The sequence below is a fragment of the Polypterus senegalus genome, chromosome 13 (assembly GCF_016835505.1).
Source record: "Polypterus senegalus isolate Bchr_013 chromosome 13, ASM1683550v1, whole genome shotgun sequence".
In the NCBI taxonomy this organism is placed as follows: domain Eukaryota; kingdom Metazoa; phylum Chordata; class Cladistia; order Polypteriformes; family Polypteridae; genus Polypterus; species Polypterus senegalus.
In genome coordinates, this window is record NC_053166.1 from 65,687,350 (window position 1) to 65,702,577 (window position 15,228).

Sequence of the window (15,228 nt, forward strand, 5' to 3'; positions counted from 1 at the left end):
CATCCTCATTCTGATGCTCAGTAGGTCAACTTCATAATGTCTACATGCCTAAATGCATTGAATTGTAGACATGTGATTGGCTGATTAGATATTTACGTTAACAAGCAGTTGACCAGGTGTACTTGATAAAGTGGCCAGTGAGTGTATATACAATATATAAAAATATACAGAATAAAAATAATTTAAAACAATCTTATCAAACTAAATTCAATATTAGTAAATAAATTAGGGATTTCAGGGAAATTAAATAAGTTAAATAAATCCCCGTTACAGTAACACATTTCTGGGCTAAGGGAAAAAATCCCAAAGTTTACAGGAACAATGTGCTGTCTCTGTATAGGAGACATCCCAACATAGAACTGAACCCAGCGTTGTGCAAAACCAACACTACCTGCTGTGCCACATTTGTCTAGACGCCAAACAAAATATCCCTGGCATTTGTTGGCTAACTGGACAGCTTTCAGCGGAGGCCTCCAACATGCAATGAATAGCTTACAGCCTTTGGGGCTTAAAAAACTGTTGTGGTCAATTAGGTTAAAGCAAAACTGGCTTAAATTCTAGTTAATATATTTCTTTTTTCAGAAATCCTCAGATTTGCAGTTTTTTTACTGGTATACAATGTATTCTGTTCCACAGTCAGCTTATCAGAATTGTTTTAATTATATTAGATGCTCTTTGTGTTCAAGCATTTTAAATTTCTTAGCTGTGCTGCATTGCAGCTTTAGCGTGCACAATGGATTGCCTACAGAAAGGAAGCTTGCCTGCCACTGAATACAAACAATGACTAAACTGCTCATTATCACAAATGATATATTGCCAGTTGGCTGAAACAAAAATTCCAAACATGTTTCCTTTCCCTGAGCTAATCGACTAAACGTACTCGCACTACTGCGGCTATATCAGATTGGTTAAAAACAACCATTTTTCGCTGCATCACACTTCCTCACCTTGGCAATAAAAAACAGCCTTGTCCTGTTTGTTACAACTATCAATCCAATATTCAATTTTTAAATATTCCTTCTGCTAAGAATAATTAAGACATACATTGTAAGTATTATAATTTGCCAGAGAAAAAAATGTAATCGTAACTTAAATGGATCTCAGCAGTTCCAGTAAAACCTTGATTAATCAAATCAATACCAATGATTCCTGCCAGTCTTACCTATGTGAAAGATTCAGAGCAAGAACAATTGAGGCAAATAATTTTATGATATTGCAGTAGAAAGGATGCTATCTTTTGCCGGAACAATAGAGAGAGACAGCTGCACTGCATTGATGGGACATGAATTATTTTCTACCACATCGTAAAAATGAGCGTGCTGGCTGTTGCAGTAATAAAACATGAAATAAATAAACACCATTATTCATGGTGTTGCCTGCATTAACTCGGAAATGAACAGCATAGGCTCAGAATCAGATAAGGAAAAGATAAAGAGAGAGTTAAGAAATGATTTCTTTCGTTTTACAAGCTCTCGTCACGTACAGAGCCAACCACATCAGTCACATTGCAATGAAAATGACAATCTTGGTATTAGTTTAAAATGAAAAGCAATAACAAGTTTATGTCAAGTTTATGTGACTGAAGGACGAAAGAAGGACAAATTGTGCAGTAGCACTACCTTTATAATTTCCTGGTGAAGTCTGTTTTACGACACTGCCCTATTTTATGACCATTGCACACATTGTGGCTTGATGTAGGTTTTTGGGTATATTCTGCAAATATATCCATCCATTTTCAAAATTTTCTATGATAAAGTCAATAAGTGGACACCCAGCCTACTTCCCGATGCCCACAACCACTTCTTAGCACACACTGTACGTATTTGTTAGTTGCTCTGACAATATGTTTTTGTGCAGTTAGAAGAAACAAGATTGTAGGGTGGTAAGGTGTTGAAGATTTAATGAATATTAAAACTATACACAGAGGGCACCTCAGCCATGAACTGAATGCAGCACTACTTCATTAACAATTTATCTCTTAAATCAAAAGGTAATTTTATTAAGGACTGCCTACCTGTTTTAACTGTGGTTATTGAACATAATTGCTTTTATACATAACACATTTCCACGTCTTCTTGCTGATATCCTAAAGTTTCCTGAAAATTAAAGGTAAAAGACACATGAGCAGTTCTGCAGAGTACCATGAGCAAGACTTACACACTATTTTAAAACAATTATTGCCGTCAATCCTTTTATTTATATAGTGCCTTTTAAAGAGCACTCATTCACAAAGCAAATGAGAACAACTGGTATAAATTTAAAGTAAATAACTCTGTGGAGATCAATTTTAGAAAAGCAAAGGGAAAAGCTTTCAAAAGCAAAAGTGATTTTAAGAATAGGGAAGACATGAGTTAAAAGTAGAGATGGATTATTAGTACAGTAGTTAAAAAAAATGTCATTTGGAAAGTAGATCATTACAGAAAGAGTTAACTAATATGTTTAGGAAAATAACCTGGAATTTGAAGTGTGATTTTTACTGTAAACAATGATGAATTTTTAAGGATAGACCTAGGGAGGGAATCCCAGAGATACATTGGAATTTGCTAGTAGTCTCAGGAATACAAAGAAGTTAGCCATTGATGGTCATTAAAGGTCAGTAAGTGACTGAATTTTGAAGCTGTCGTATCATACTGGAAGATAGTACAGGCAAGTTAATTAAAAAGTAATGTTTATATTGCATAACCCTTCAAAAAAATACAAAGGAAAAAAAAAAAGCAAAATCCAGCCTCTCGACAAATAAGGTGAGCACAGGCCATTTAGCCCAACACAGCTTATCAATCTCTATTCATCTAACTCTTTCAGAATAACATCAACTCTATTGTGCATCCAGTTTTTGGTCCCAGGAGTCATTATGTACTGTTTTTTAGGTCGTCACTTTGTGACAATGTTTTCTTACCAATAGTTATGTCCTTTTAGGTGTATTTGCAAAGGTGCAGTTGTGTTGTTTACACCAAAGTCTTTTTCTGCTAGTCCCATCATTACTGACATTATTATATGTGCCATTATTATACCTAGACATATAAAGATGGCAGCACTCTCAGAGTCCAAAGTTTGGATCAGAATAAAACTACTGATCAAATGTTTGCAGTTTAAAGGATATTTAGAGAAACGCCCTTTAGACTAGGGACACGTATATTTTTTGACTATTTGTTTTGGTTTTCTTTCTGGTTTTGATGATCTGTTTTCTCGGGTTTATCAGGATGCAGACTTTGGCCTGTTTACTGACTTCAATTACTGGAAAGCCCCTCTTAATCATTTCTCCACTGCAGTCCAAATCTTACCATTCTTTCACTGTTTTTTTACAGCTATCACCTCATGGTTGAGTCTTAAATAGGCTGAAAATAAAACTGCCTACTACACTAATGTACTATATCTATGAATCCCACTGTGAAGAAATGCTTTTAAAAACGTATGCAAAGTTTCCCTTAACCAGTTTATGTCTTGCCAAAGAGCTAATTTCGATGATAAAATTTTAAATCCATCATACTAATTATTTTAAAAGTCTGAACACTTCTATTATGATGTTTCATAACCTTCATTTGTGTCAACTAAAACACCTTCAGTCTCTTCGCATGGCTTCAATCCACAGTTATGGAATCCATCTAATAACTAATCTCTGGACTTTTTCTAGTGCTGCTGTGCATTTTGTTTTGCAATGTGTACAGCAACACTGCACATTGTATTCCAGACAAATCTTTACTGCTGCATTATATATCGTATTTATGCGTGTACCACGCGCACATTTTTTCCTGAAAATTAGCATTACAAAATCAGATGCGTGTCATACACGAGGAAATGTAATTGTGTAATGTTTACTTCTTCTGCTTGGGCTCTCTCTCTCGCTCGCTTGCTCGCGCTCTCTCTCTCTCACTTTGTTGCTCACGCTGTCTCTCGCTTGCTCGCACACTTGCGCTCTCTCTCTCCCTCTCTCTCACTCGATCGCACTCTCGCTCGATCGCACTCTCTCTCTCTCTCTCTCTCTCTCTCTCTAAACGCTTCCTATACAATCACAATGTGCGTCGTACACAGGGCAAAACGATTTTCGCGATTTTCTTTATAAAAATTAGGGTGTGTGTCTTACACGAGGGCGCGTGGTACACAAGTAAATATGGTAGTTTATGCATAACTTCCCTTAACTTGTACTGAACAGTAGTTATTGTGGTCATTCGAAGGAATGACGGATTGAAAGACAAAATAAACAAAAGAGTCACCCATTGGTGTTCTAAATAACAGAAATTGCGCCTCTAGTGGCATCTTTCAGTCAAGGTATTAAGAAGCTCTGTCTTTTTACTCTTCCAGTCAATAAGTGATGCCTCCTTCCAGATGTTAGGGCTTTTATGGTCCAGGGACTGGAAAGGACAGAGTCAGTGGCAAAAGAAGATAACATAATTAATGGTTGCGCACCCTTTAGGCCCGCACTGGAATTACATACAGGGGAGGAACCCAGAGGGTAACCCTCTAACATACATGTGTGACATTCTGAACACTGAATGTGGACAGTGATGAGTTCACAAGTCCTTCTCAAAATTGCATACAATTTAGTTTCAAATGGACCACTGTGCATTCAAATGTAACATTTTAACTTTTTTACATTTCGTTTGTCACAAGTCTGGCCAGTGTCTGAATTCTGTCCAGGTACATCTATGATGACTTGACTGGCTGTCATTTCCCCTAGTTCAGTATCATCATCTACAAACTTAATTTAACTAGCTTGTTTAAATTTTTATCAAGATATATTTATATTCCACTCTATCCTATACCAAAATTTGAAGCATGTGTTAAACCTTCTAATTCCTTTAGTCTTATTTGGATTGGCACATGACATAGGCAGAACCGTCAGAAGACCATATTGGCAGTTCTGGGTCTCAGCCTTGCATCTTATTCTTTAAATGTGGATTTCCGAACTTATAGCCTGCCCTTACATGTCATTCATTCCAATATGTGCAATGATAACTGGATTTATCACTGTTCCAGCCAAGTTTCTATCCAGTATTACAGGGAGGTTTCCCACCTGTGCAGCCAGAAGGTAACACACCATACAAGGTTCTCTGTCTTTGGACCAAGCATTCATCTCAATCCTACTCATCCACTATCACTACTTCTCTCTTTCTGTGGACTGGTTTTAATGTGGCCTATTTGGGGCTTCTCATCCCTTCCTATTATCTCAGAGTAATTACAGTCACTGTCTTTATCTGAGAGGTACTGAAAAAGTTTTGACACCTACAACTCTGGGGTTGATGCCACTGGACAATGTGCACCTCTTACTTTATGCTTATGTCTAACTTTGATTGGTTTCTACCTCTCTGTTCTGGAGTCTCCTTCCACATCTATTTAATGGTGCACAGATTGGGCAAGATCAGCTACTTCTTTACTACAAAGCACATTAGCCACCTCCTACTCAAATTCAGCAACCCTGAGCTCATGGTTCTGGATCAGTTGGCATTGTGGGCCTCCTGGGAACAGACTTTATCAAAGCCTGCTTCCAAAAAGTCCAAACATCATACAAAACATGTATTGTTTTGGCCTCATTATTAAAATTTGTTTGAGCCAAATGTAAATTAAATATGAGTTTAAATAAACTACAATACTTTTTTAATAGCTACTGGCCCTCTCTAAGCCTCTGCATTTACTGATAAAGATGCTCATGCTAATACTACTGCTACTACCACCTGCTGAGATGTGGTGAGGCACTGTTTTCATTTGGTGCCCATAACAGATTATAGCATTCACACAGGCAGCATGAGCGGTGCAATGGTTAAGTGTCCCAGAAGCTCCACAGCATTTTAAAATTTTCTGTTATAATGCTACGCTGCACAAGGTGACTGGGTGCTTGTGTCCTGTGCCATCCCAGGAAAGTGCTGTCCTGGGCAGCTGTCCATGTTGCCCATACCTAAATCTGTATATGGTTTTATCTTTATTGGACTTTCCTTTACACCTTCGTTTCCCCAAGAAATTCTTTTTTGGTGGCATATTGTCAATAATGACTTGTACATACAGTAGCATATATAGAATCTAGATGAAACTTTAAACACAGGCAATCATAATGTTAATCGTAAACAGCAACCTTAAAATTAGTTTCTTCAAGAAATAGTTTAATTATAAAACTCTATTAGAAGCTTTTAAGAGTGATGCTAAACACCAATAATCCTTGCTCCTAGGCAGCTAAAGCAAGAAGCAAAAAAAACCCTACTAAAGTGATAAAAAGCTGTTAAAAACATCTCCATGATCCCATAGTGGTAATCATAAATTAAGTTTTAGAGGTAAAAGCTGTATATTAATCAAGTTTATGTTAAAACAACATACTAAACACAGCTGTTGTCACACATGCACACTGTGTACATCAGCAAAGCACTCACTCCTAAGCCTGGTCTAACAATTTGCTTCCAGCAAGCTTTAGGAAAGATCCTAACTTGTATCATCTCACAGAGTTGGCAAATATGAATACAGATCATTATGTCCACAACCCCATGAGTGGTGTGAGATGAGCTGATAGTATGAATGTGTAGGCAGGGGATGTCTCAAAAAGAGATCATTGGAGCCGCATGGAAGGAGTCATTGAAAACCGAAGTCGTGGCAGTGGTGTTGATGAGCAGCCAATAAAGGAGACTGCCTCCAGTAAATCTCACTTGAAGCAGTTTTTCACAGTGTACTAGAGTAGTAGAATCAGTGATGATAAAGTGTCAGCTGAATAATGCCTTAAAAAAATAACAAAAAATGAAGATCTATAAACATGATGTTGACGTTGGTATGTTTAGTGATTATGACATCAAATACTAAACAGAAATGCAATTGAATATTTATCAATTTCCAATTTTTGTTCAATGGGCAAAATGCTAAATTGTATTGTACATAAGAAATTAACAGATAGATAGATAGATACTTTATTAATCCCAAGGGGAAATTCACAACACGAGTCATTCTAATGAATATTCCAATATAGCAAGCTGTACAAGTACACCCTAGTCGTCAGCACATAAGCAGACATGAGGAAAGGTATGAATTGAATACTTCAGGGTCCAAGGTGCTGACGGGGCAACTTGGAAACAGACTAAAAGCACTTGGCACAATGAAAACTTAACATACTATAAAATAATATATTTTAAGAAATAGCATTGAGCATATCATGGAAAACTGAAAAAAAAAATTAGTATGACATTTAGGTTTAGTTTACTATAAACATTTTAACAATATATTCAGATATGGAGTTAGTAAACAGAGAGCATGGTCTTATCACAGTAGCCTGTTACTCAGGAAAGTGACAAAAGACCCCGTATTATTTGTTACCCTTGTTTTGGGTTTTGACCTTGCTCCTTGGATGGGTTACTACTTGGCAATATTTGGAAAACAAATATTTTAAAGACTTCAGGAAGTTTAAGCTTAAATTTGTTTTGTTGATCTGTGTAATTAGACATGTAGTGATATAAATTGTTTCTGCATTTCCAGATTCATTGTCCCTAATTTACAGTAAGGCTAAAACATGTTTCTGACTCAGTCTTACCTTGTTGTTTGATCGTGTATTGTTCTTAACCCAACAAAAGCAGCTATGTTTTTAACAGTAAATAATGCACCTTGTTTATAAAGTACTACTTGGTTTCATCAGTAAAATTTAACTTTTCAAAATATTGTTAGTGGTAGAAAAATTCAACAACTGTACAGGTAACGCAGATCTTTGCAGAAGCAAAAATAGTACTTTATGAAAGAAAGAAATCAAATGACGATTTAACAATATAACCCCAGCGAATGTTGATACGTAGCCTTAACCCACTCGGCTAACAGCAGGCTAAAGCTTTTAAATCAGATGTTTTTAGACATTTCTTAGAAGAGGAGCACATACTGTATCATACTGAGTGCCTTACAGGAGTTTAGCAGACAAGTTTTAACATACTATTGTGGCAGACAGCTAGGGCCCTTTCCCGGCCGGGACACCTCAGTAGTGGATGGTCTGGGGAGAGAGTTTGTTCAGGGCATTACCTAGGTGGCAGCCCCCATGGGTTGCAGTGGTGCCTCAGACTCTCACAGGGCTCCCTGGGAATTGGAGTTTGGAGCAGCCCTGCTGGGTTCGGTTGGCTCTGCCATAGGAGGTGCTGCAGGAACGGTTCAGCCCTGTTTGGCAGCACTTCCGCCACACCCAGAAGTGCTGCTGGGAGAATGTCGTTGGACACCTGAGGCTCTTCCGGATGTCCTATAAAAGGAGCCAACCACCACTATTCCAGAGACCAGAGTTTAGATAAAGAAAGACAAAGTTTGCCAGAAGAGGACTGGAGGCAGAAGGACTAGGAAAACGAAGCAAAGGAAGGATTGTCTTTGCATACTTTGGTGCTGTACCATGCTTCCCAGCTCTGAAGTAAAGGGTCTTGTGTGTTGCACTTGTGTCTCTGCCAGTCTCTGTTGGGTTAAGGCGGCTATACGCGCCCCCTCGTTTCCACACTTTATACGGTATTGTTACCGAGATCTCTGCAGAGCTTCTGTGAATTTGCACCATCTGTCCCCTGATATGTCCTACTCTCATAGACACTCTCATAAGACACAGTGGGGGCTGGGTAGTCTCATGGCCTCAGACCCCCTGCAGATTTTTTTTTTTCTCCAGCCCTCTGGAGTTTTTTGTTTTTTTTCTGTCCTCCTGGCCATTGGACCTTACTCTATTCTTTGTTATTTAGTATTGTCGAATTTTATTTTTTATTTTAATTTATACATATATAAACTTTTCTTTCTTCCTCTTGTAACAAACTTTGAGCTACATCATTTGTATGAAAATATGTTATATAAATAAATGTTGTTGCAAATATGGATAACCTCCTCGTTACATACGATTCCATGTATGTGTGTGTGTGTGTCTGTCTTCTTTTTGTAGTTTCTCTCCATTTTAGGATGTAGTCATCTGATATTCCATACAAGAGCAACACCATGTGGATTATAGCAGAACAACTTACTGCAGAAAAGACATAATTTACATTAACTTGTATTAATAATAGCAAACTATATCTTCAAGGAATACATAAATCCTTAAACAATCTTAAAAGTGACAAAACTGAAAATAATTTCTGCCACAATATTTAAATGAATAAATTATTATATAGCAGTGAAAAAAAATGTTTTCTTTTTGGAAGACCTCGAGATGACAATCGGGGAAACACAATTTCCATAAGATATTAAGGTTTCAAATTGCCTTTGAATAACCAAGAACGAAAAACAATTTGTATGATTTCATGTTACTTTGTTTTCCAGGAGGATGAAACTGGAGAAGGTCGATTCAGTTTTGCAGCGTACGGGATGGGTCCAGCTTGCCTGCAGGCCAAAGATGGAATATCTATCAAAGGCAACAACAACAATGCTCCAGCAACAACTGCCCCACCTGAGAAATCAATTGAAGAGATGCGCAAACTTTTCATCAGCCGTGCCAAAAGGATCGACACAGTGTCTCGTGTGGTCTTTCCACTTGTCTTCCTGATTTTTAACATTTTCTATTGGATCATTTACAAGATAATACGCAGTGAAGATGTCCATAAGCAGTAAATCAAATCAGCAGAATGGATAACCAAATAGCTGTGGTGGTAAATGATGTGTTTTATTTCTTTATTTATTTCTTTCTTTTTTATTTGTTTTAGTTTTTTCCAGGATCATTCCAGACCTGTGCAATAGCAATGCAGTAAAATGCATGAAATATGAATGTGGCAATATTTAAAATATAATTAAATAAAAATGACCTTTGCAAAGGAAAATACACTTTATAAATGGATTTTGTGAGAAGGAGAAGAAAGGACAAAACAAGAAAGCTCTTTCAACAACCTAAACTGGTTTCAGAGACACCCCTGCTGGAAAAAAGTAGAACGACAAAACCTAAGCATTGTAAATTATGTATAATCAAAATACTGCTGACTTCCATTCACTATTAGGTAATTGGACATAAAGCATGTCATTTGAAAGCTGAAATGACTGAAAAATGAAAAAAAAGTTGTACCCGTGTGCTTTAGGAAAATATATACGCAATTTTTTTTTTTTTTTTCAAACTAGGCATCAGAAAAGTAGGACTGCTTGTTTGATTTTTAGTTTTACATTTCAGAATCATTTCCATAAACTTAATGTTTGTCCATAATGAGTGGAGTACAGTGAAATGGGGAAATCCGAAACACTGGCTTGATTCCTGCTGATATTCTTGCATTTCAGGGGGTGCACTTTTGATTCCCATTCCAGCACTTTGCTTATGGCGACGCACAGACTGACAAATTCAGTACTGATCATTTCTGTGACTTTATACTGTAGTGTGTGGCAAAATTCTTAATCAGATGATTTCATTTCTTTTCTTCTTATATAGTCACAGGTGTGTAGATAGAAAGGAAGCAATCTGACAGAGCATTTTATATTTTCATATAAATCATTTCATAAAGTATTTTTTTCACATTCCTAAAGATTTTATATTTTTAAAAGCATAAAACATGTTAGTGAATCCCAATGTGTCCAAGAATGCAAATTGTAGAAAAATGTAACTATCCAAGCACCAAGACAGTTAGCTACATTTTTTATTGTAGTGATATAAAACTTCCTATTTAGTGTAAGTATTATAAGTACTACAGTGGTAAAGCAAATGCACAGAATGAATGCTTCAGCTTTATAGTAGGTTAAATATTTATCTCAATATGATTTTACTCTTTGTTGAGCTCTATTTAAGCGTATACTGCAGATGTGCATATGTTGCTGTTAATATGGGAATAATTTTGACAAAATGTTGATGCAATATGTTTCATTAATGCGAAATCATCAGAGATGTTCTTTCTGTTGGCATCTTTCATCTGTTATAATTTTATTTATTCATGTTTTTTTTTTGTTTTTTTTTTAAAGTCAGGGATCAGAAATAAAAGTCATTGTCAGAAGCAGGTCCGCATAAGTATGGCAGCAGTTATGAGATGTTTCCATTCAATTCATTCAGTAATCTTTCTTTCATTCTGCCCTTAGAGAATAGCTAACTTTTAGCTCCCTGACACAAAAACCTTTAAAAAATATTATCTTTTATTCTGCTTACTGGTACTGTTTCTTTCTTTTCTACTCATTTCACATTGTGTGCATTAGGTAGACTTACTAATTAAATATTCCTAATGAAATACCCACATAAGACAAGTTAAATGTTATTCAAGAGCCACAAATGATTTTTATGTCAAAAATAAATAGGTGTATTAATCAAATAAGAATTGTTCTGTAGTGGTCAAAGCACTGAAATCGAAAGCACGAGGCTGACGATTCATTTGTGACCCTGGACAACCCACCGAGTCTGCTTTTGCTTTTGTAGCTTACAACGCTTAAAGCCACATACATATTCAATATGCATAATTAAAAAAACATCTTGTTTTTGTGTTTTAGCAGTACTCAGATCAATTTTCTTCTTACAAAATTATGTTTTACTATCATTTCTTTTGCCTTCCTGAAAACAAGTTTACTCCTGCTCCACAGACTAAAACTATTTTTTCGTTTCCTTTTTTATTATCATCATCAAGTTTTAAAACCTAAACATTATACGGGAAAGGGTGGATCCTAAAAATATCTGCCTTTAGATATAGTAATCTATCATCAGTACTCTCATACTTTTTAAAACTGATATAATCATATGTGCAATGTCAAGAAATGTGAAGTGTTTAACGTAAGACTATAATTACCTTTTCTTAGTGACAACTGGACATTTAATATGAGATTCCCAATTTTTTAGATCATCAGTCTCCAGCTCTGGTCCTGGAGCGCTACTGTGGCAACAATTTTTTTTTTTTTTTCTCAAAGTCTTTCCTTTACTTAGTGACGAGTTTTTGCTTCTAATGAACTCTTTTGTCTTCATTTTAATTGTCTTGCTATTTAAGACTCCAGACCCTTTTTTTTTTCCTTAATTAGCAGTTGAACAATAATGAGATCCCATTGTCACTTGGTGACACAAACATGATGAATAGGAGGTGTTGGGCCTTCAAAAAGGCTTTACTATCCAGGCCTGGCTTCCCTTACCTGCCTGGGAAAGGCCTCACCATAATGGGGCTAAATCCCAGCTGCAATGGCCTGCCTCATGCTCTGCAGACCCAAAAGGGATTTTAGCCTCAAAATGATCTCAAGAGTCCCCAAATGTATTAAAAAAACACAACAATAAGGTGGATATTAATTAAATATCCCATTAAATTGTGAATGAAGGGTAAACAAAGATTTTTAGAAAGAGAATGAATTTATTAATAAAAATATAAAAATATAGGGGCAGGCTCCTAATGCCAAATAGAGGTAAATGAGTTGCTGAAATAAAGTCCCAAAAAAAGAATCCAGAAATCCTTAAATAAAGCAATAATAATTAAAAATTAAATGTAATCGTAAATAGAAATAATCACAAAGATTACATAAAACAAAATGCTTGGCTGCTGTACCCTGGCTTTTAGTCAGTCATTGTCCAACCCGCTATATCCTAACACAGGGTCACGGGGGTCTGCTGGAGCCAATTCCATACAACACAGGGCGTAAGACAGGAACAAATCCCCGGCAGGGTGCCAGGACACACACACACGCGCACACACACACCCACACACCCTAGGGACAATTTAGGATCGCCAATGCATCTAACCTGCATGTCGTTGGACAATGGGAGGAAACCGGAGTACCCGGAGGAAACCCATGCAGACACGGGGAGAACATGCAAACTCCACACAGGGAGGACTCAGGAAGCAAACCCAGGTCTTCTTACTACGAGGCAGCAACGCTACCACTGTGCCACTGTGCTGCCCTTTGGCTTTTACACAAATGTATATCCAGACGGAGGATTCGGCTGGGATTACATCAGAGTGGTCCCTCCTATTGGGTAACCACCCAAAAAAGCACATATTAAACAGAAATGATGTTAGAATAAGACATATAATTCCTAATTAACAAAAAACATAAAACACAAATATATACTGTACATAAATACCCAACTGATAAAAAGCGAGGTAACACTTGACCTGTGTCCATTATCTAAAATAAAGGAAGGTGAAGGTCTTGAGTATGATCTGCTCAGGTCCACAAAACATTTTGCCAGTGTTCTTAAGAAAAAGAGAATCAACAGTTTTGGAAATGTCTGCTAGGGCAGAATAAGAGCAACAACAAAACACAGAGTTAAATAGCAGGTTATAATTAATAAGAAGAATCAGCTTCTAATTAAGTAATTGGTTTTGAGTTTGAGACCCCGACTTAGCCAGTCATCTGTTGGATCACCTCACGTCTCATTTCTGTTTGGGTCCCGTTTTTAAGTACAAAAATAAAGCAATTCAGAGGACTGAATCTTAAAAAAAAAAACAAGTCAATATAAATGAAGGAAATTTATTGTTGTTAATTAGCAACAAAAAATCAGTCACTAATTAAGAAAAGGGTTAAAATAAAAACCTAAAGCCACAGTAGCACTCCAATACTGGAGTTGGAGACCCCTGTTTTAGATGGACGTCAATAATGTTTTACAATGGTAACAAGACTCTGCAAGAGTCTCACTGGCTTTCCATAAAATTAATAAGAAATCAACCTTGGGATAAAACTGGAGAAGCCTCTCCCCACTTTGAAATTTGAAGTAGTGTGCTCAAACGGTCAGTAACAGTATGTGTCGTTCTCACTGATCTGGACACCAGAAAGTGTACCAAGTACTGTATATGCAGACCCAAACGCTGACACTAAAAGGGAAAAATGGATAATAAATAAACCAAAATGTGTTTAAGGGGTAAAATTAAGATGAAATGGCAAGTTAATAGTGCAACATTTTTGATGTGGGCTTCAGTGCGTTCAGTGGTGGACTGGTGTCCCATTGCTACTCTGACTTTTCTCAACACTGGACTGAGTTAACTTAAAATGAATGGTAGAAGGAAGCTAATAATTTTTTTCTCGCCCAATTTCTATTAAACAGAGCCCAGATCACTGCATAGATTTAGAAAATTTAGTTGAAAATAAAACATGCAAATACAACAAAACAGAAAAACGCAGTGCTGAAGACAAAAAGGCTGTGCAGTATGTACCTGTATATAAGCAAGGCAATATGCAAATATTTACAAATGCATCGACTTTTTAAAATTAATTCCATGGATAGTGTGCCTAAATGTTTATCCATTTTCCTAGTCACTTGTTTTAGTTTAAGGTTTAGAGAGCCAGAAACAATGTATGTAAAATTGAATGAAATTAATATAAATGAATATGTTAAGTGTGCTCTGGGCCAGCCTAGCACCCAGCACTGATTTCAGCTTTCTGTCTGATGCTGTGGGGATGATGGGTGGCTCAGCTCAGTATTGGAATGGAATAACATAAGAAGATGATTTGGAAAATGTTTAAAATATTCATTTCAATACTGGTGTTGAGCAGTAGCGACAGTACTTATAGTCTCCCACTCTTGTCACTAAAACTAATGTTGCTCTCTGTGACATTTCTTGTTAACTTTGCATAATTCTGTGATTGTGTGTCTTGTTGTGTCAATTATAACATATTCAGACTTCAGCATTTTCTTTGGTACACACGCCAGGTATAGATTTAAATTTTTGTATGCTAAATATTGTATATTTTGATTTCATTGTTATTATTTATATATTAATGCAGTGTTTCCCAATCTCGGTCCTGAGGGCACACTATGGCTGCAGTTTTTTGTTCCAACCAGCGTCTGTTTTTAATTGGACTCCTGGGCTAATTAAGTGATGTGTTATTTCCCAAGTTCTGTGTTTTTGAAACAATTTAGAAATTAGAAAACTAAGTTTGGTAAATATAAATATATATTAAAATGTACCAAGCAGTTATATGGGAATAAGGTATTTTTTTCTTTTCAACAATATTTTCATCTTGATTTTCATTCTACTTTTCTAGGTGTTGTATTTGTATAATTAATCCATTATTTATTAATTAGTGGGTCTGATGCTAAAGTACTTGCAGTCTTTGATTATTCCATGTTGTTTGCCAGCATGTCTGCTCTGCTCATTTTTAATTGTCATTAATAAGATACAGCAAAGAGGAAGAACTGCACAGAGAAAGGGCAAAATAGAATGAAATCAACAAAAGAGAGTTAAGCATTTAACTCTGTATCAAAAGCAGAAATATTTCTAAATGTCTTATAAATGTAAAAAGTCATGCTGCTGTGCTTTTCTGAATGTAGAATAAAAGAAAAATAATCCCAGCTAATTAAATGAGATCAGTGCTATCAGGTGTTGTCACTGATTGGGAATCTGGTTGGAACAAAAATCTGCAGCCACAGTGTGCCCCAGGACCGAGGTGGGG

The 15,228-nt window shown here is 36.4% G+C and overlaps 1 protein-coding gene across 2 annotated transcripts in view; it reads left to right on the top strand.

The window, feature by feature from the left end:
* glra1 (glycine receptor, alpha 1) overlaps positions 1-12,466 on the top strand; it is a 169,523-nt gene extending 157,057 nt beyond the window's left edge. For both annotated transcript variants that reach the window (XM_039775877.1, XM_039775878.1), the window contains exon 9: positions 9,226-12,466. In XM_039775877.1, coding sequence (XP_039631811.1) covers positions 9,226-9,513 — 288 coding nt within the window. In that variant the 3' untranslated portion in view covers positions 9,514-12,466. The remainder of the gene's footprint in view (positions 1-9,225) is intronic.
* Positions 12,467-15,228: the final 2,762 nt, after the last annotated feature.